Source organism: Quercus robur, chromosome 9 (assembly GCF_932294415.1).
Source record: "Quercus robur chromosome 9, dhQueRobu3.1, whole genome shotgun sequence".
Classification (NCBI taxonomy): Eukaryota; Viridiplantae; Streptophyta; class Magnoliopsida; order Fagales; family Fagaceae; genus Quercus; species Quercus robur.
This window is the reverse complement of record NC_065542.1, coordinates 8,050,143-8,072,700: the sequence shown is the minus strand read 5'-3', so window position 1 is coordinate 8,072,700 and position 22,558 is coordinate 8,050,143. Positions and strand designations below refer to the sequence as shown.

The window sequence follows — 22,558 nt, the reverse complement described above, 5'->3', positions numbered from 1 at the left end:
GAAAGATCGAGAGATTCTTCATTTACAGAAAAACGTCAATGTAATGTAAATTGACCTTTTTGGGTGGTGACAATAATGCAACTATTTCACATTCTCAAACATTCAAGACCCCTCTACAAACTTATCCCCTAGTTTTTGTTTTGCCTATATTATTTCAAATCCCATCTGTTTCCTAAGCAAAAACGAATATACCTCTTCCCAAAGCAAGAACTTAAATTGTATACTTTGCATTTCTTCTTGTACACAGTCTCTCTTTAGAGAAAGAAACACACTATGGCTTCAACACTATCTTGGTCATGTTCACCTATGCTACCATCATCACACAAAGCCATGCCTTCAATTAAAGCCAACAGTACTGTGCCTTGATGCCATGTTGCCTTTCCAATACCAAAGAATTTTGGTAGCAAAAGGGGGTCAAGGTTGTCAATGGTGAGAGCTCAGGCTGCGGCTGGTGAAGAAAATAAGGACATGTCTCAGTCTGTGGATGTTCATGTCAGTGAGGGAAACCGAGGGACCTCAATGGAGAGGAGGCCTAGACGCGCGGGTGGTGGATATTTCAAACCTTGGTGAGCCTTTCTTTTTTACTACACTTGTTTTTAGTTTTGTAAATTGACACATTTATTTTGCTTGTTTTATGTTGGGTCCATCTCTTTCCAACTCAGAAACTGGTGAATTCTAGTGGGTTCTGATAGATACAGACACTGTGTCACAATTTGATCAAGCTGCCTTACAAGGAAAAGGAGGAAAAACTAAATAAACTTGATAAAAGTAAAAGTAATTGGAATTTTTCTGATGATATGTAAATCTTAGTCAATCTGTTATGTTCTCAACATGAGTGACTATGATCCTTGATTAAACCTTTCAAGTATAACAATTAGTTTGCTGATCAATATATAACACAGAAGCACCGATTGTAAATGACATGTATTCTACCCCCCTAGCACCTTGCCGGTTTAACAACAACAATCTATATATATATATATATATATATATAGGGATAAAGGCCAAGAATAATATGTTGGGACTTGGGCTTTTGTCCGAGGACGCTGAATGGTCCGAGGAGGGGCAAATAGTCATTTAGGGTCCCAATTTAAACTCTCAGGAGTTAGGGTCCCAATATATAACACAGAAGCACCGATTGTAAATGACATGTATTCTACCCCGCTAGCACCTTGCCGGTTTAACAACAACAATATATATATATATATATATATATACATGTATGTAGGGATAAAGGCCAAGAATAATATGTTGGAACTTGGGCTTTTGTCCGAGAACGCTGAATGGTTCGAGGAGGGGCAAATAGTCATTTAGGGTCCCAATTTAAAGTCTCAGGAGTAAGGAATGAATGGAAAGTAGTCCGAGGAGAAATTACTCCTCGGATGTGGCGTGTGCAACTCAAATATGTATTCCAGCAATTAGAAATGACCCTCCAAGAAGCTATAATAATAGGGACATGCCTCATGAATATACAAAAAAGAAGAAAGCCCAAAAATATTTAGGGAAAAGTTGATACCACCGCATTAAATGCATTGTAACTACTTTTCTGGCCGCATTTATGTGGAGAAGACCTCTGAACAATTTTACCTTGGCTACCACAACTCACAAAAAGCCAGAGAGGGTGTCTGATGGGATAGGTACTCAAGTGGAGGCTCAGATGATCAACAAGTGTAGAATCAAGATGTTGCAAAGGGAGCTATATAATGTGAGAGACCCTCCATGAGAAAATGATCGGAAAAATAGAGAAACAAGACTGTAGCAATCTAAATTGTTTTTGTATTCAATTGTGATCAATATATACAAGTGTGACTTCCTCGGACTGAAAGTCTATTGATATCAGAATCTCTTATTTTGTATTTAATTGTCATTCAATTCAATACTAGCCGTTGTTTAACTCATTAGGGCCTAATTCTTCGACCCACTCTCTACAAAGTTATTGTATTGAGCTCATTAGGCCAATATCTCATACGTTTTAGGTTTGGACTGTAAATTGAGACCCTACAATATATATAATTAAAGTGAATTAGAATTTAAATTAGATTTCAATTGGAATCCAATTTTGTGTTACGTGTCCCAATTTGTTTGTCCTATTTGAAAAGTCAAACTTTTTAAGGGAACATTATTTATTGTCTTGTCTACTTTTATAAAAATGTATAAATTTACAAAACTACCTTTAAATAAATTTATTAGTTTTTTTTTTAAAAAAGAGTTATTCTTAATGAGGTAACTAAAAAGACACCTCAATTAGATTGATTTTTTAAATATTTGTTAGTTTTCTTTTTAAATAGTTTTGAAAATAAAGTAGGGATATAATAGGAATATTAGTAAATTAATAAATTAATAAATTTTATTTTTAAAAATAGGACAATATTTTGGGACATCTCAAATTGGAATAGAGGACAAATAAACTAGGACAGAGGGAGTATTTTTTAAAATTTTGTGTAAAATGTTATTAAGTATAAAAATCGAAGAGTTTAAATTTAATTAAATTCTAAATTAGATTTCAATTGAAATTTAATTTTACACCACATCTCTCATTTAATTTTTTAATTTTTGTGAAAAGTAAATTATTTAACGCAAAAACAAAAGAGTCCAAATTCAATTATATTCTAATTTATATATATATATATATATATATATATATATATATTTATTTATATATATAAACAAGAAACCATTACACATTTTTAAAATCTATGACTTAAAAAATGTCTAAGTTGTAACTCTTATATTATGTATAATTTGAACTTATATGTATGTGTAATTATGATTGTTTTTAATTATTATCATGTATATGCACGTGGTTATACATGAGTAATAATAATTAATGATGATGATTATGATAATAACACAACTGTAAGGACTAAAATTGGATTGGTCCCAAAACAAGATTGGGTTCAAACCCAAGCGGCCCAAACAATAAATTTGTAAAGCATGGATGGAAGAACTAGATCCATTCCAGGAGAAAAGTGATTAAATTTGATAGTTTAAGACTATTAGACACAAGTAAGATCAGAAAATTTTTCCTCGGAATAGCTCAAGGAGTTTGTATTATGTTATCTTGTTGAACAATAAAATTATACAAGAGTCACAGTCCTGTTCTTAGATAATCCCTTTATTTTTTCTTCGCCCCCCCCCCCCCCCTTTTAGTACATCTTTCCATGTTATATATTTCAGTCTTGGTGTCGCCTCTACCACACACATGTAGGTTAGATTTGGGGAACTCCTTCCTGTCCCATCCAGCACTTCCTAGAACCATCAACTAGTAGCTGTAAGGCTACTTGATCACTGTTCAGGCATCACTTCCACATTAATGCGGCCAGAGAGTTGGTTGGGAGTCATTTGATGTGGAGATAGCAGCTTTTTAAAGATATTTGTTGCCCTTCTCCTTTCTTATCCCTTGTCCGACATCTAACTCTTAGTGATGATGTAACTCCGAAGTAAGTCTATGACAATATGGCACTCGAACTGACCTCAAACACATGTTGCCGAGATGGCTTTTATCCTCGAATGCTTGTTGGACTTATCTCATATTGTTTCTACTCCTCTCTTCACTCCATTCTCTTTATAATCTTATTTGGACCTCCTCGGATGGTCTAACATCCTCGAATTGGGCCATAGGCCCAGTTAATACTGCCTTAATAGTACTTCCTAATTAACTGGCCCCTACAACAACCATTGCTAAGTAAAGTAACAATATGGTTTATTTCAGTTGTGCAAAATAAGTATTCAAATTAGCTCTTTTTTTCCTTTTGTTTTAGTTTTTAAGCTTATTTGTTTTGTATAATAATTTTTTCCTTACATTTTGTCGTGCAATTATATTTTTGTCAACTTAAAACATATTATCGTACCTTTGGGAACACCTAGGAGGTGAAAAAAATTCAATATATTTGAAGGGTATATGTCGTAAACCCTGAAGAATCCAAGTTCTATCCACCACAATTGATTCACAGGAGTTTTGGGATGTTTCATAGGTAAAGAATGGAATGGTTAGAACTCAGATTTATTTCAATGTAAAATGTTTTTTAGTTGAAAATGTTTTATTTTCTTGTTTTTAGTTGCATTCTTGAAAATACTCCAAAAATGTATTTTTAAAAGTTTGCACATATTTTTATGTGTTTGTTACGATGTAAAATGAAAATATCTTCTTATCTTACAAATCAATTCCAATACCCCCACACAACCCACTAGATTGGTGCGACCAGTTCCACCTACAAAACAACATAGTTTGCTCAAAGCTAACTGCATCCACCCACAAAACAACACAATTGGTGCACAAAACCACCATTCGCCCAACCACAGTCATGAATTGTCAAAACCTTGTCGCAAATTGCCACCTCTCAACGCTGATGATCATTGCTTGCATAGCATTGTTGATTCTTGTGTGTGAGAAAGAAAGAACGAGGGTTTGGGGGGGGGGGGGGGGGGGGGGGGTGTCATGCGAGCCCAAGCTGGGAGAGGGGTTTGTGTAAGTCGGAAAATGATTTAACTAATATTTTTTGGTCAAGCATTTTACTAGTTTTACACTTTTTTTCATGAAAAAAAAAATATTTTTAGGTTTTATAAAGATTTTACAACAAAACAATGACTGAAAAATGTTGAAAATATTTTTCCCGAAAAAATATTTTTCAACAAAACAAACGGAATATTAAGCAAAAAGTTAATTCAAACACATACTTGTTTGGTATTCACAAAAGCATCACTTAGGAACATGAAATGACTTAGGTCATAATTAAAGACTGAATAGAGAGACATCTCCATGAAATTTGCTTCTTTTTTCCTGTTCATTCTTTTCAGTTAAGAACTTGGGAACTTTTGTTTTTACTTGGTTGAATAAAGAATATGCCAAGAGCATGGAAATTTACACTTTGCTTAAGTCGTTTTCTTTGTTCCAGGTTAATTAGTTATGAGAACCAAAAATACAGGTAAATTAGTTATAGATAGGAAGAGTTCTGCTTCTTCAGATTACATGAACTAGAAAGAATCACATAAAACAGATTAGGATAGGATCTGAATCTGAGGAGAAAAGAATCAAAAGATAAAGCAAAAAACAAAATCACGGGAAACAAATTAAAGGCTCGTTTGATGATTGTGACATACCAATTATATTATTCCATTGGAAACTAAAGACACAGCATCAGGTTGTACTTTATAATTTAATTTTAGTGGGTGGGCTACTTTTTCAGATTTTGTGTCTCCTATGTCTTAAAAAAGTGATATACTATCATTGTGTAGGGTAGCTGGTCAGTATCAAGAAATGTAAAGAGGGAAATTATACAAGGGATTGTAAAGAAAACTTAATACTCAAGTATGTTCTTTAGTATGTTCCCAAGCTCAAGTAGCAAATTTTGTAACATCTCTCTCATCCAATTATTTGGATGGCTAACTTTAAAATTTAAATTCAGATGTTCTAAAATATATGATCCAAAGAATTAAACATGTTGTATGCAATTATTACACAGGTCTCTGGGATCCATTCTCCCCAATTAGGGCATTGCGGCCAATGCTAGACACAATGGACCGTCTCTTTGATCAGACCACGACATTCCCTGGAGCACACCGGTCAGCATGGGATTGGCAAGCCCGTGCCAATTGGGACGTGGTAGAGGAGGAGAACGAGTTTAAGATGAGGTTTGACATGCCTGGACTTGATAAGGAGGATGTTAAGGTGTCAGTTGAGGACGATGTGCTTGTTATAAAAGGAGAGCACAAGAAGAAAGGTAAAGATAATGACTCTTGGTCTTGGAGAAGCTTCAATTCTTATGACACACGTATGCAGCTTCCTGATAACTCGGAGAAGGATAAGATCAAGGCTGAGCTGAAGAATGGTGTTCTTTACATTTCCATTCCTAAGACCAAGGCAGAACGCAAGGTCATTGACGTGCAAATTCAGTGAAAGCAGAACATATATGAGATTATAGTACTAGTATAAAATAAAGAAGATTTCGTGGGGTTTTTTTTTTTTGGTTTTGTTGTTAGTCATAATTGTTGTGAATAGAGTAATCTTAAATCCTACTTCTTTTTTTTAAATCATAAGCTTCTTATTCTATTTCAGGTAATAATTGTATTCCCCCCTGAAATGTTCAGACAATTATTAATTAGTACATAACATGAGTGTATATTTGATACATATCTTGGGGTGCCCCCGTAAAGTCGTTATGACTTGGTTAGAATAAGAATGAGATATATGAGATATTTTGATACCGATTAAAAATAAGTTATTATGAGTTGGTTAGAATAAGAATGAAATATTTTGATACTGATTAAAAATTGGAGTAATATTTCAGGTTTGGTCTCCATTAAAATATTGGAGTTGGTGTCCAATAGCCAAGCTGAGAAAGCCTTAGGCAATGTTGTGGGCATGGTGGTCCTGGAAGAATTTTCTTCAAGGTTTGGTGTTTTCTTTAATAATCAAATGATAGTTTCCTCTTGAGACTTTGAAGAGAGAAATTTTGGACAGACTGAATGAAAGGCAATGTGGGCTGGTGTGTGTATAAACTATAAACTAATATTGGTTTGGAGTTTGGACCATTTGGTTTTGTTTGTTTCGTGGCTAGCTAGGATTAAGATGATGCGTTGGTTTTAGTTGTGATTGGTAAAGTGTAATAAGCGAACATTAAACTTTGCATTGTTGCAAGCCCAGAGGAAAGGGAAGCCTCCTTTGTTTCAAGAAAATATCAAACTTGAAGATTTGGCTTGAACATCTATGCCCAAGGCGTCTTCGAAGGGTTTTTCAGACTATGTGGTACATTATCATTTGAAAGTGTAAATGAAATCTTGGCCTTTTACACCAGGTCCTTATTGAATTTAATCTCAATATGAATGTGTAATCTACATCAAGTATTAACACTATGGTACTCCACGTCCTGACCCCTCTTTTCTAGCCAGGTCTGTTGCAGCTCATACTATAGAATATTTGGAAGCTAATTATGGAAGTTTGTCTTGAGTTTGTAAGATAGTATTGTTTTCTTTGGCTTTTCTTGTTGTAATCTTACATTTAGCTGCTGTCTTTGTTACGTGTAGGGAAAGCTCTGTAGCTAGTTCAGGTTTCTTTGGCTCTCCCTGTTGCTGCCTTGTTATTGTACAATTTTATTCTTTCTTTGAATAAATTTCTGCCGTTTATTCTCCAAAAAAAAAAAAAAAAAAAAAAAAAAAAAAAAAAAAAAAAAACACATTGAAAGTCGTTGTCTTGGGTCACTTCCTTGATTTAGCCCTTCCTTCGCAGTCGGCAACACAAGTTAAGAGGAAAAACCTAAATCAAGACTAAAACCACCCAACCAGTGACTTAGAAGTGGCTTGGAATCTTGGTCACAGATAAGACCCCCTACCCCAAAAGGTTGTTTTCGGAGCAATCATCAAAGTTACTTTTTAACAATCAATTGTGACTTTAGTGGAGAAGCCTAGATCAAGACTAAAACCACCTAACCATCAACTCGATTGTCCATGTTATGAGGATAAGACAAGGGCAGTGCTACCTTATAGCCAGGGTGGTTATACATAATAATTTAAAATTTTATATTTATCTACCTTTAAAAAAAAAAATTGGGAACACCTTGAATTTTTTTTATGCTAATAAAATTAAATTTTGGTCCATAATTTGAGCAACTTAACAATATATTAGGGTCTTTCAAGAAAAAATAACCACATGCTTTTATATTCTTTTAAGTTTATACTACGGTTTTATTTTTAGTTTTTGCTTTACCTGACACACTGTCATTGTACGACTACTTTTCCTCAAAAACATGTGAGGAAAGCGTCACTAAATATTATGTTTTTACATTTTGCTATCATATTATTAGTAATAAACTTATTATATTTTTATTTATACAATTTAAAATTTTATTAATTATATTATTTATGACGTCACCGGTTCAACCATCAGTCAGATCTCGGTTCGCCCAAAAAACCAGTAACCAATCCCTTTTTTGGTTCTTTCACTATACTGGTTTATAAAACCATGAAAAAAAAAAAAAAAAACACTTGAACGAAAATCTGGAAAAAAAAATTATAATAAAACCACTAACAAAACCTAAACCAAATGCCAATAGAAAAGCCCAGTACAAGATCAATCTCATCTCATACTTAGACTATCACTACTCCAACACCAACACGATTACGTTTTTAATTCAACAATTATTAAAAAAAAAAAATCCTCAATGCCTCGCGGATTCACAAGTCATTAAACAATTTAAACTAAAACTAAATCAAACCTAAAGGCTAAAAGGAAATAAGAAACTCACTTACTCTCCCCAGCCATCGTTGTTCATCCCTGTTCAGCAACACTAATAACAACTACAACTGAACTCCACAAGCTTTATGTTGTAAAACTTTATGTATTTGCATGGTTTTTTTATTGTTGTTGTTGTTGTCAATATATAAAAATTTCTTTTTATTAGATTGTGTAATTTATGCTTGTTGAGGAACACTCTAGAAAAAATTCCCGGAGCCGCCACTGGGATAAGATGTGATAACTTGTGTGGATAAGAAGGGATGGTGAGAGGTCTAAGTTGATTAAAAATATACTTGTTGCCAATAACATCAAAATGACATTCTTTGTTCTCATTCATAAGGATAACTAGGACTCGACTCCCTCCTCCCTCATCTATATATTTCTAAAAACTGAAGCATAGCATTTATTGTTGCTACACTTCAGTTGAGCCACATCAGCGTCCACGTCATTATCTCTTTCTTTTTTCTTTTTCTGTTTCCAATTTTCCTATAATTGTATTATTTACACTTCTCCAACCTTTCTCCCTCCCTTACCTTTTCATTTCCCACTATTTCTCCAACCTTTCTTCCTTCCTTACCTTTTCATCTCCCCACTACCCTTTAAATTAATATCATTCTTCCTCTTTCCCTTCCTCTTCCTTTATTTTTATCTTTTCTTATCCAAACCACCCTTTTACTATAAATTTGTCGCTATCTCTTCCATTCTATGCATAGTTTCCCTCACAACAAAAAGGTTGTTTCTCTCTCTCTCTCTCAAATTTTTGGTGGATTTTTTTTTTCTTGCATATCTGCTTTAGGTTGATAATTTTTTATATTCTTTAAAAATCTACTTTGGGTTAATGCGATTTAGTTTTGTTTTTAAATTTTTTTTTTGTTCTCTTTAATTGTTAAATGTTATCTTATTGCGTTATAAAAAATTAAATATAGCATATAAAAATATAATATTATTCTATTATATAGCATGATTTGGATAATTTAGTATTTATTGTTGTAAAGACTTGCTTTGAGTTCCTTGCCCAGAAGATGGGTGGACTTAGGCCCAAAAAGCTCAAAACAATGAATTTATAGAGAGTGAGTTGGAAAAACTGGGTTTTAATGAATCAAACAAGTGCTAAAGTGGATTCAGATCACAAGGGAATAAAAATAGACAAGTTTATACTAAAGAAAAATTGTCATTGGCACAGTCCGAGGAGATCAATTCTTATATATTCCTTTTAGGTTTGATTACAAAGTTAATTCTTAATGCTACAATGTTTTTCTCCCAGTTTTTCGATCCCATCTTCATTAAGGGTCTCTTCGATTATATAGCTCTCTTTAGTCAATCTTAACCCTCCACTTGTTGACCATCCAAGCTTCTACTTAAGTGTTTGTCCCATCGAACACCCTCTCAGGCCCTCTGTGCATTGGGGTAGCCAATGTAGCACTGTTCAGGGGTCTTTTCCATATTAATGAAGCCAAAAAATTAGCTGCAGAGCATTCAATGCGGTGGTAACAGCTTTCTTCTTAGATATTTATGGATTCCTCTCTATCCTGCGTTCTTGTAATTCATATCTGTATCAACAGAACTTTCCTGGAGTGCTCTCCTAATGCCAGACCAACTCTTCTAACTTCAGCTTTGATTAGCCGATGAGGTATTCATCCTCAGCCTACCCTCCCAGGCCTTTATGACCAAAACTGACTTCTTCAATTACTAACACGGACTCCCCTGACCACGTCTACTCCTCCTCAGTCAATGTTACGTCCTCGAATTGGGCCCCATGCCTAGTGTATACATAGATAGTGAGCTCCTGGGCCCAATATCCCTACAATTGTAAATTGATATTTCTTCTATTACATAGCATGATTTTTTATAGTGCTCAATTTAAATGTTAAACTATGAGACTTTACTAATTTTTGTTTATTCTTTAATTCTTTGTGGTGGCAAAGTACTCTTAATAGTTGTATTAGAAGTACACTATAATGTATTTTATTTAGAGAAAAACAAAGGTTAACCAAATGAAAATAATTGGATGGGTGAAAAATTTTAGGTTTTTCAATTTTATTTATTTTTAATTATTATTATTATTTTATAACAATGCATATATAAAAATTTAATTCTTAGATTTTGCTAATAATTTTTTATTTCATAATATGTTTTGGGTGGATGAAATTACAACAAATTGTTTTCCTAATTGGTCCAATTAATCATTGTTAAGTTTTATTAATTTTCTTAGTTACATTTTTTGGTGTTTTGGATTGTGGCAGAAAAAATAAGGTTTGAGAAAGGTTTTTTAAACCTAAAAGAATAATTTCCAAATTTTATATTCTTTTTAATGATTCACAAAATATTATAAATAACTTTTATTAAAAAATGAATATTTTCATTAACTTGCCTTTTGAATTTCTGAGAAAAATTGTATTGTTTTCATTTTGGTACAACAAAATTTATATTTATGATTTATGATTATTCCTATATTACATTTATGATTGTTCTTATAATAAATAAAAATATAATTACGAAATACATTACCCTTTATTAAATTAGTTTACATTGTAAAAAAAAATTAATAAAACCACCATAAAATAATTATCACGCACAATACACGGATTCGTGATTAGTTATTATAATTATTGAATTATCAAAGAAAAAAAACGTGGATAATGAACACGTACTAGGGTAGATTAATTGCGAAAGGGAAAGTTATAGCACAATGCAAAAGGATTGTGTGCATTTCCACATGAAAAGCAATAATTTTTTAGGGGCTTTAAGGTGCCATAACCAATTCCAAACTTTGAGTGATGCGGCAGGTTACCTAAATTTATTCTTCTTATATCAAAAGGAATAAAATGTTTATAAACAATGAAATCATGAGGTTATAGGGATAGCTGATAAGTGATAACTCAACAGACCTTGTTAAATAGGAAAGTTTCCCCATAGAAAATTTATAATTTATAAATTAATGGGTTAATCTGGGTGTGCATTGCAAATTAAGAGGGAGTATATGTTAATTTTGATATTTTAATGCATTCTATCATCCAATCAATCTATTAACTTTTTAACTTTAATATTAGTTTTGGGTGCTAGGGTAGCTAGCATAGATTAATTTAGAATTTAGGTGTTGTTAAAAGGTGTTAATTACAAAACCTTATGCTTTGAAGTAAGTGGAATAACCCCAAAATTTAAAGTGATGGCTGCAATTAATTAACCCTGAAGGTTGTGTGTGTGTGGAGAATCAACCAGAAGGTTTTTTTTTTTTTTTTAGATAGTTACAATATATTGTTAACCCTATAATTCAAACCCTTTTTCCTAATTCAAACCCTTTCTCCCCTAGACTCCCGAGCATTTTGTGCAAGCTAAATTGCTAACCTCTAATCAATATTGTTTGCTGTGAGTGTGAGAGTATTCAGACCTATGCCTAACAATGTTTCAGCAGAGTATTCTGTTTCTCAATTATGGTATAATTTAATCCATTTAGTGCATTTGAGGGGTAAACTATATAGATGTTGATTTTTTCTTTTTTTATAAATAAATAAAAGATTACACAGGTTTCCAAAGCCAACACAGCTGTTTCAGTATGATTGGCATGGATTACTTCTAAATCTTACAAAAGGCCTTGCCATTCATCTTCTTCATATGCCCTAACATTTTCTTTTGAAACATACAAGTTTGTAGTCCATTATATAAATTGTGCCACATCATTCTCATTATTTTATGTAAATGGTCTGATTGCTATAGAAAATTTGGGTTTTAAATTCCAGATGATATCATTCTCTATAGCTAGTCTAGCCTGAGCAACTTGTTTCTATATCCTCTTATCTATAGTGTATTTAAACATTTCTTTCGGCCATATCCATTATAAATTACAAGATTTGTGACATGAGAGGGCCCAATTGACCTGAAGTTGATGCCCTTCATGAGCATTCTTCAATAACCATATATACCTTCCTTTACCATATAAAATGAAAAGTTATGTTAATGACAACACTTTCAGGATGAAGCTGTAATTTGATTCTTTTTTTTACTACCTAAATGTTTTCATATAAGTGAAGTAATAAGTGCATGGCAACAACTTGTATAGTAGGAGAAGTTGTTAATTATCAACTCGTCCCTTGCTGATTACTAAACATGAACCTAACACAACAACTTCAGAGATATCAATACAACTATGCCTATTTTTTATACAAGAGTTTCAACATAAAAAAACATATTCAACCAAAATTACTAGGATCATCTAATCACTACAGCAAAATTACTCGCTTCCCTCGGAGATGGATTCAAGCTTTGGCTTCCAACTCGTCCTAGAATCAAAAGCATTATTACACGTTTTTCTCTCGAGCCCCGACAGAACATCTTCCACTGATGCTTGCTTTGCCAATAGCTCTTGCAGCTGCTTCTTTGTTATAACAATCTTAATCCTCCTTACACCATGGTCTTTTTCTTTTTCAGCTAAAGAGGACATATTTTCTGCAGGACTAGTAGTACCAACAGAACTCAAACAAGGAAGCAAGTAGTAAACTTTGCCTAACTTCAATTCATAATTAGGTGGGAGATGCTCTGAAGCTTCCTTGGATAAACCAATACCTGAGCTTGAAAAATTCACCAACATATCCTTAACAAGAATTGGTGAACTGAACTGTAAAATCTTTCCATCCATCTTCACAATCTTTAGAACTTTCCCATGCTTTGTTGTAACATCTGTACTGGGTTTACAAAGAGCATAGCAATTACCCATGTTGCTTCAAAGAAACAGGAAAAGAGAAAAAAGAGAGAGAGAGAGAGAGTTTGTAGTTGAGGTTTATGAGTGTAGTGCAAAGGGAACAAGGTATTTATTTATAGAGAGGTATTGTCTGTACTCTAGTCTCTATAGTGTCTAAGAAATAGTGAATATTTTACATGTGGAAAGGAATAGTAGAATAGTATCTTTCTGTTGATATATACTGATAGAAAGTCATTGTGAATTTGAGGGAAAAGGAAAGAGGCAGTGAGGTTTAAATTTTGTGTAAAGAAAAGGAAAAGATAAAATTGTCAACACGCATGCAAAAGAGGTCGGTTAGTGGAAGGTAGCGCATTGCATCGCTCACCTATGGGTGGCCTGGCTTCAGCCCAATTTGCAATTTTGTACAGCAAAAAGGCCTAATGTTGTCTGTGTCAATGAGACCCTTTTGCTATAAAATGAACTTCACGACTGTACAAGTGTCATGGCATAACAGGGTAGGCACTACTTTAGACTAAACTAAAGCGTGTCACTATGGGGGGTCGTGGGCCAAGAGTATCTTTATGTTCAGATTTGGGGTAAAAAAGAGGCTGGTCTCAGAGATAATATGTACCTTATTTTTATTGGTATATATATATAAATAAAATGAGATATACTCGCATATACTCTTAGGGCATACATTAGTAAATTATTTTAGAAATTTTTTTATGAAAAAACGTAAAAGTAATTAACTGTTTGGACAGTTTTTTCAATTCTCCATAAAAACTTTCTCAAAATAAATGGTTAATACTCGTATAAAATATCTTGGTTATAGGCCACCACTTTTAATTTTAGTATTCTTATATTTGTCTATAGTTGCATCATCCTTGTTTTGGTGATGTCACAGAAGCATAACTACTATTTGTTTAGGTTCCTTTCTGTGATGAAAGGGTATAGAAAAATATGATAGGCTTTTAAAGTGGGGCTTAATCCACTGGAAGTATTGTGCATGACCCTCCATGTTTTAACTCTTTCCACTGTTCCAAGTCGCTTCCAACTACATATTTATATAATTGGATGCACTTAAAGAAAGCTGATTGATTTGTGTTGACTAATAGAAGTCTTTTTGTTTGATTTGTTATAGTACTGATGAGGTGCAGTTGACACTACATGGTTTAGGTCACCTTAGGATTATAGAATATGGTTTAGGTTTTTAATATCGGGTGATTGGTTGAGCGGTGCCTCTAGTAAATTGTTAGATGGGAAGTTAGCATATGTTTTACATAGAACATGTTGATAATCAAAGTCTCCCAAGATTTGTGTTGTTAAGATTCAACGGGCGTTGTTTGTTATGAGAACAAAACATATATCATCCACAACCTAAGTGTTTTGATAAAATTAATGAGAAATAGGAAGAGATGTTTTTGTGTGTTGTTCTTTATAATACCACACATAAGTGAAAAATTCTATCAGTTGCATAAACGAGCCATCACCCCTTTTATATAGACAACCAAATGGTACGAAGCCAAAAGATACAACTCTTTGGAAATGGGCACAATTCATTGGCAATGAGCTAAATTGGGCCCACTATGGGGCGTATTCTATTTGGGTTTTGACTTGGTCCAATATTTCAAGCAGAACAAAATGTACACTTAGGCTGTGTTTGGTTCGTGTAAAAGCATTTCCGGAAAATATTCCATTTTCCGGAAATGCTATTTTCTGGAAAGGAAAATGTTTTCATGTGTTTGGTTGCATTTCAAAAAAATTTCCGAAAAATATTTTCTGGTGTTTGGAAAAGAAGAAGGAAGAGACAAACCCAGAAAAACACGGACAAAACCCAGAAAAAAAAAATTCATCAACGATCAATGCTCGACTGGCTAGTTAGACGAGGGGCGAGATCGCGATCGACGCTCGACTGGGTTCGACGGACAAAACCCAGAAGAACACGGCGCGATCTCGCGATCGACAGCACGATCTCGCGAAGCACCGTTCGCGTCGATCGCGATCTCGCGAAGCATCGATCGATGCTTCGCGAGATCGCGATTGGCGCGGTGCTTTGCGAGATCGCGATCAACGGCATGATCTCGTGAAGCGTCAATCGCGATCTAGCGAAGCACCGTTCGCGTCGATCGCGATCGATGGCGCGATCTACAGCGCGATCGGTGCTTCGCGATCGACGGCGCGATCTGGGCTCTTCTTCCTCTCTCTCTCTCTCTCTCTCTCTCTCTCTCTCTCTCTCTCTCTCTCTCTCTCTCTCTCTCTCTCTCTCTCTCTCTCTCTCTCTCTCTCTCTCTCTCTCTCTCTCTCTCTCTCTCTCTCTCTCTCTGTGTGGAAATACTTTGAAGTGAAAATGAAAGTGTAAAATGATTTCCGTAGTCAAAGCCTTTTTTTTTTGGGTCAACGGAAATCAATTTCCGGAAAATTCTATTTTCCGGACCAATCAAACACCCGCATTTCCGGAAAAGCATTTCCAGAAGTGATTTTCACCCAAAACAAACACACCCTTAAATGGATCTGCATTTTTACAAAAATTTAAAAAAAAAAAAAAATCTGGGTAAAAGAGCTTGATAATGGAAATACAATCAAACATTGAATTAATGATCAATAACAGCCAAGAGCATTGTAGCTTAATTCTCAACTGACATCTCTCCCCTCTCCTCTTTTGAAACTATCAAATTATGAAAATATTTATCTCATGCATCCGATTTGTAATGTATAGATAAGACATCTCACAATATTTAGATCTCATAGCTGTGTAAATCTCACTAAATATCCAATACATAAATTAGAATCAGAATACATAATATATATATATATATATATATATATTAAACCTCTTGATATCTCCGATATTTGCGACCCCCTCTCCTCCCCACCCCCCCCCCCCCCCCCCTAATAGTTTTGCTATGGACCAATTAAACGAGTTCAAATGGGCACTAACAATCTTATAGAACGAATATTAAAGCAATCAATAGTCAATACGCAATATAAACATAGAAAATGCAAAGCACCATCATTTGCGGTAAAGATTATTATACAAAATATAGTAATTTATATTTGTGACCCACTACTAAACCTAATATCAATATTCAATAATAAACTATAAGCAAATCTTCTTGCTTTTAGTGCTCGTGGGTACTGTGGGGCTTTCCACTAAAGAGAAATGTCATCATCACATCTAGGAAAAATAAGGAGAAAATCGAAAGACAAAGATTACACCTATAATTGCTATTGTTGACTTCCCTAAGTATGTTGCAGTCAAAACGCATCCAAATACGACAGACCACAAAGGCTACCACTCATTCTAGCCTTCCTATATATCTTCTTATTTTAACCCCTTGATATCAAGTAAAATTTGAATGAAAAAGTTTACTTTCAATCCATGGCAATTTATAGTATCACATATGTGTATACACATGATGTATTAAATTATTTAAATTAATTACATGACTTAATAAATAGGTTATGTGATGAAAAGTATACATAGGTTGTCCTTGAAATCAGTTTGGAGGATAAACTCAACTAGAAAATTAAAATTGCAAAATTAAATCTAAACCGTGAAAATAATTATCTCTATTTTGAAACAAATAGAGAAGATGTTGATTGGGATGAACTCTTCTTTGATACCATTACAAAATAAATTTATAATTGGTTAAATTTATAGTGGGTTTCTTTTTCTTTCTTTTTTTTCTCAAAAAAAAGAAACCCACCATAAAAGTTTCTAAAAATATAACAAATGTGTACTCTCTCATCTTATATAAAAAATGAGCTCTACTATTATGCAAGAGAAGGAAATGTGCATTTATTATACTTTTGGAGTATTCTACAGTTACTCGACAATTATATCTTGGTCAACCATGTGGTGCATTCACATTCAAATAAGACAATTACATTGGCTGGCCGGTGAAGGTAGGAATTGATCTGTAGGAAATTTCCCAGAAAATGGAGAATCCAAAGTGAGGAAAGCAATTACGTTTTCGTTTTCACCATGCTATAGTCAAAAAAAAGAATTCCTTTTGTTAGATTGGTGGGCTTCGTAAGTCAATAAGGCCACTGTTTTCAATCTTGCTACACAAGGAGAGATAGTATGGGACCCTTATGTTTGTACAAAAGCCATTGTTGTGCACCTAACCTATCATCTTCATCTAGAGGCATCTAATCTTTTCTCTATTCTCCCTCCACTACTAGCCCATGCATTCACAATAGTGAAGTTCATTGAATGACCCATTTTTCTCACCTGAAATTATTGATTTCACAACTTGGAACCCTTTTTCTCTTTTTTGGTGTGTGTGTGTGACCGTTTCCTATATCTTTTTTTCTCTTTTTTGAGTCAAAAGTGACAGTATTTTTCTATTTCATTCTTTTAAGAGCGACACCCCTACACGTTTAGTTTTCTTTCCGTTTTTTTCTTTTTGACGGTCTCCTTGAGTAAGATTTGTGGTTGATTTCGAATGGGTTGTTAAGGAATACTACTTCTAGTAGTTTGTGTCTGCAACTTTAGCTAGCTAGCCATCATGGCATCATCTTGAAGGGCAAGTTATTAAAAGTCTGCAATACACCCATGGAAATTTTTGACATAAAGTGGTGAATCCCTCAAAAACAATCAAATTCAGTGAGGCCTAAATTCATAAAGATTGTGTGTGTGTGTATGGCATAGGTTTCCTCCAAATCAGATTAGATGATTCCTTTATCCTATTATTTGACAATTCAAATAATCATTCATGTGTATCTCTTTTAAATGACTCATCTAAACAAGTTGCATGTGATATATATGAGTCGAGTTTAAATTACTAAAAGAAAATATACTTCAGTCAATTTGAGGTGACAGGTCTCCTAAACATTAGTGGAAAAAGGAATTTGATAACTAATTCTTCTGCTTGGCTCTTATTATTCATTCATCTCTTAAATATCACATGTATAAGTAATACATCAGGAAAGTTCAAAATACAGCGAATCACTTATCCTAACATAAAGTCTGTTCTAATAACATGACTTTTAAATAAGTCATGTGATTAAATGTATACATTGATAGTAACAAGTCGGAGGAACTTTTGAAGTAAAATTCTGTCTATTTACTTAAATCTATAGACTATAGTGTAGAATTCTCATAATTAATTTTCTCTTGCCTAGAGTAAGCTATGGGGTATCTCCTATCAAAACCCAGAACCTAGAGTGAGCTGTGATTCGAGTGGGTTGGTAGAGAAATTCTGTACCTACTATGTATGGCTATGTGTTATTCTGTACCAACTATGTATGGCTATGTGTTGAGAAGTCTACCCTCAACTTGAAGGACATGGCAAGGGAACTTTAACAGACGTGAAAAATATTAGACAGTAAAATTGAGAACCCCTCGAAGACAAACATGATTCATGGGCGTCTAAAATCATGAAGAATTGAGGTTTATAAATTATATATTCAATTGCATTCTCACATGTCCCCAAAAAAAAAAAAATATATATATATATATATATATAACCCATATATTTGTGTATGTTTTATGATTGCAAGCTTCTAATTGGGTTTAATAATGGTCAAAATCTCTCTCTCTCTCTCTCTCTCTCTCTCTCAATTTGAAGCTTGCAATCATAAAACATACACATATAAAATTTGCATTGGCATTATGATGAGAAAATTAGTGAACACAACTTTTGTACTCCGACTTTGATATGACTAACTGCAAGAGACGGAGAAAAAATAGTAGGTTCATATAACTAATTGTCTAGTTACCAAATAATGAACAGATAAAGGACTTTGTTTCAAAAACACAAATCTTCTCCAAAAAAAAAAAATAATAATAATAATAAAGACTGTTTTGAAGGCTTTGGTTTTCCATAAAATCATTTATTTTTATGTGGGTGTGTTGCCATTATTTCCTCTTTCCATCACCATAGCACCACAAGGTAAGCAAGGCTGAGGCCATGGTCGAGGTGGCCATAGCAGAATTCTTGGAATGGGACAACCAAAAAAAGTTCATTCAGTGCTCACCCAGTTACCACCACATACAGAGGGAGATAGAAATTTAAATTCTGAGTATAAAATCTTATAAGTTTGACCATCAACATCAATGAAATTGAAAGAATAGAAATAGTTAATAAATTTGGTTGGTGGGAGTCTTATAATTGTACCAAATCTATTTGTTGCTTATACAAAATTTTGCTATATTCTTATTGGGCTTGCAAAGTCGTAGACAAAAGACTGGTTTGCTCTCACTGCACAGTAATTTGGAAGAAAAAAAAAGGGGAGAAATAACAACCAAAAAAATTTTAAATAATAAATTTCACTATTCAACATTGATAGATTTTGTCTTTTTAGTTTCATTTTTTTTTCCTATCAATCATTTAAATTTAATTTGGTTTCAATTTAGTCTTTTCATTGAGTTTCATCCAATCTTACTGTTAATTTTAGTATTTTTCACTTTCTAAAATGAAGTTGTTTTGATAGATTTAACAGTGAGGATTAGATAAAGCCTACATTGAAAACGAATGGAAGCCAAAGAATTGAAACAATAAAAAGATGAAACTTAAAAGACTGAAATAAGTAGAGAAACTAAAATTCATATGATGTATAGGAGAAAATTGCCTAATCTAACCATTTGACCATTATCTTATGATCCTCAATTCTCCAGCATCATCTGCATGTAACAGGTAATTGCCACACGCAGTCAAACTGCAAATGAGTGACTAAAGAAATTAAGCTAGGATAAATAGAATACAAAAATTTATGTAGGGAATATCATTCTAGGAACTTAATTAATAGAATCAAATACAGAATTTGTAAAATCAAGGTAATAATTTTATTATAGGTTCTAATTAGATCAACTGATAAAGTCTTTAATAGTTAAATAAGATATTTGGGTTCAATTTTCATCTATACTAAAAATTAATTAGTGTTTTAGTCTAATAATAACGAAGTATTATCAAAAGCGGATGTTATAGGTTAAAATTCTTTACTTAAAAAAAAAAAAAAAAAAAAAAGTAATAATTCTATTGTTTTGCAAGAAAATAAAATAGAGGGACTTAAAACATTTATTTCTCATCGTCCACTACAAGCACTTTATTTTTTTTCTTTTATAGTCTCTGATATGCATTTGAAGCTGGAATGAAGTCATAGTCCACTATGGCCTTGTTCTCTGCAATCTCACAACTAAGCCCATATAATTGGCCATACAAAGCCCATGGAATGTTTAGAATTCATTCAAATCTTTGTCACTGTAGTGTTTTTATGCGGGCCATTGTTACATGGGCAGCCCATTTTTGAATCTCTATATGATTTGATCAATTCATAAACTGGCTATGGACCAACAAGATATTCATAACTGACCTACCAGTGTATGATACTTTTTACATTACACTTTATATTTCACTAATTATAAATGTGAGGAATTCTTAAGTACTCTCAAAGCACGACAAATTGTGCTCCCTCTTTTCACATTCAAGGTGGGGTCTAGTTATTAAATTCATGATAGAGTTTACCGTGAATGTGAGAGAAATGAGCACCATTTTTTCATGCTTCGAGGGTACCTAAGAATTTTCCTACAAATTGTCATGTGTTTATTTTTTTTCCATTTTAAACTTTGGCTATTTCATAAGGAAAATTAAATAAATACATGACAAGTTGTGATTGATGGAACATAAAGTGAAACGCAAAAAAATGGTACAAAAGATTTGTATTCTTTTTTCTTCTCCCCTCTCTTTAACTAAAAAAGGTTAAGAGTCTCCTAATACAGTAACATTGTTTGGCCTCCCTTATAAGGAAAACTAAGCTAAGTTTAGAATCCTAATCTCTCTCTCTCACTCGTTTAAGAAAAAAAAAGAGGTTAAAACTTTTGGAGCTTGGGTGGCTAGGAAGTCAAGGTTCAGTTAAAGGCTCTGTCCCACAAGAGCATGTGATATGGGCTCAAATGCTATCTAACCCGATAAGTTAGAGATAGTCCAATCATTTCAATCAACTCTGCCATGCTCATCTTTCATTTAAACTAACTTAGTATTTTTAATGAAAATGTTCATGATTGAAATTTCTCATCTCCTATTATATCCATCAAATTATTTATTAAAAAAAATTAGTTTTAAAAAAAAATAAAGAAAAGAAGAAGAAGAAGAAGAATCTCCTCCCCATTCATACTAAGGTAATAATAAAAAAATAAAAAAGACTGCAATTTAGCAGGTTAAGGAAACAATTTCTTCTTACCTAAGAAAACAAGTACTGTAGAAGATTTTTAAGCTTGCTCCTGTGTGCATTTTCGATTTTCTTCTAGTGGAAGCATATTTCAGGACATTAAATCTTCGCCACGATTGAACCATGATAGTGCCATATGGTGTGACAAAGAAATCACGGGGAAAAAAAAACCATTGTAGATATAGAAAGAGATAAATATCAAACATTTTTTCAAAAGAAAAATATACATCAACATTTTGATTTGTCTATTGTGCAAGGATGTCATGTCAGTGACAATCTTGATTGGGCATTAGAGTTTGCATCAAGTTAGAGAGAATTGATGGATAAAATAAAAATGTCAGTATTGTCCAGTTCTCTCATGAGAAAAAAAAATGTGAGTTCAACCCCCCCCCCCCCCCCCTCTCTATTGTAAGGAAAAACAAAAACAAAAAAAAAACACAATGAGACAAATATATTAGAATATACTTATGCTCCGTTTTTTCCCCATGTTTCATGGTGTTTGATACAGCACAAAATGTAGATCAAAGAAAACATTTTCTCTTATCACCATAAAAAAAATAAAATAAAATAAAAACAAATAAAATGAAAAAAAAAAAAAAAAATTGCTTTTTGATGGGGAAAAATGTTTTTCGTAAGGTTGCATACTTGATAGGCTACTACAAATAAATTCCACGTCAAAGTTACTCTTACAAGTGTAATTAACACCTCTCTCTCTCTCTCTCTCTCTCTCTCTCCTACCATTGATCGTCATTGAGTAGTGGTTGATTGACCATCAACTAGTGTTAACCAATTGTTGACTTTTTCCATATGAAATTTTTTATACATATCATTCACTTTCTCACTTAATTTTTTTTCTTTATTCTCTCTATTTTTTATATAGAGTCCAAGTTTGGGTTTTGTTTTCCCATTTAAGACTCTAAAAGGTCTTTCTCAATAAACAAAACAAAACAAAACAAAACAAAAACTCTAAAAAGGCCCAAATAACAGAAAATGGCTTCCCATTTGGGATTACTTTTTGCTAATGAAAGCTTTTATTAATATAATTAATTAGAATCACATGAAATATTAATGATTTTCTTTGTGAACCAAACAACATTTATCAGGATTGCAGTCAAACATAAGAAAAAGATCTTGTTATTTAGAAAATGCATCAGATAGAGCATGAGCATTTTCTTCATTAATTTTAATTTTTTTTCTTTGTAAAATGTTAGTGATTTTTAAATACATTTTACCAGGAGCCTTGTAAGCATTACCTAATTCTCTCTGTGTAGAGATCGAACCAAGGTTTGAATCTCTCTCTCGGACTTGGGAGTCATACTCGTCACTTTCTTCCTTAAAAGGGTTTAACAACTCTTGCATCTCCATCATAAGGCTAAATTAACTTTTCATGTTCCCACAAACTAAAATATCTCATATGCAAAGCTGTCTTCATTCAATGCTATGCTAATAATTAGACTTAATTGTAATGACTCCAACTCATG

The 22,558-nt window shown here is 33.2% G+C and overlaps 1 protein-coding gene and 1 pseudogene across 1 annotated transcript; one reads left to right on the top strand and one right to left on the bottom strand.

The window, feature by feature from the left end:
* The first annotated feature begins 273 nt into the window (after positions 1 to 273).
* On the top strand, positions 274 to 6,130 carry LOC126699835 (small heat shock protein, chloroplastic-like; annotated as a pseudogene).
* A 6,157-nt stretch (positions 6,131 to 12,287) lies between these two features.
* Positions 12,288 to 13,094, bottom strand: LOC126699865 (uncharacterized). Its single transcript, XM_050397835.1, has one exon. It carries the CDS (start codon positions 12,939 to 12,941, stop codon positions 12,459 to 12,461), a length of 483 nt encoding a protein of 160 aa, XP_050253792.1. The 5' UTR covers positions 12,942 to 13,094; the 3' UTR covers positions 12,288 to 12,458.
* Between the last annotated feature and the right edge of the window lie 9,464 nt (positions 13,095 to 22,558).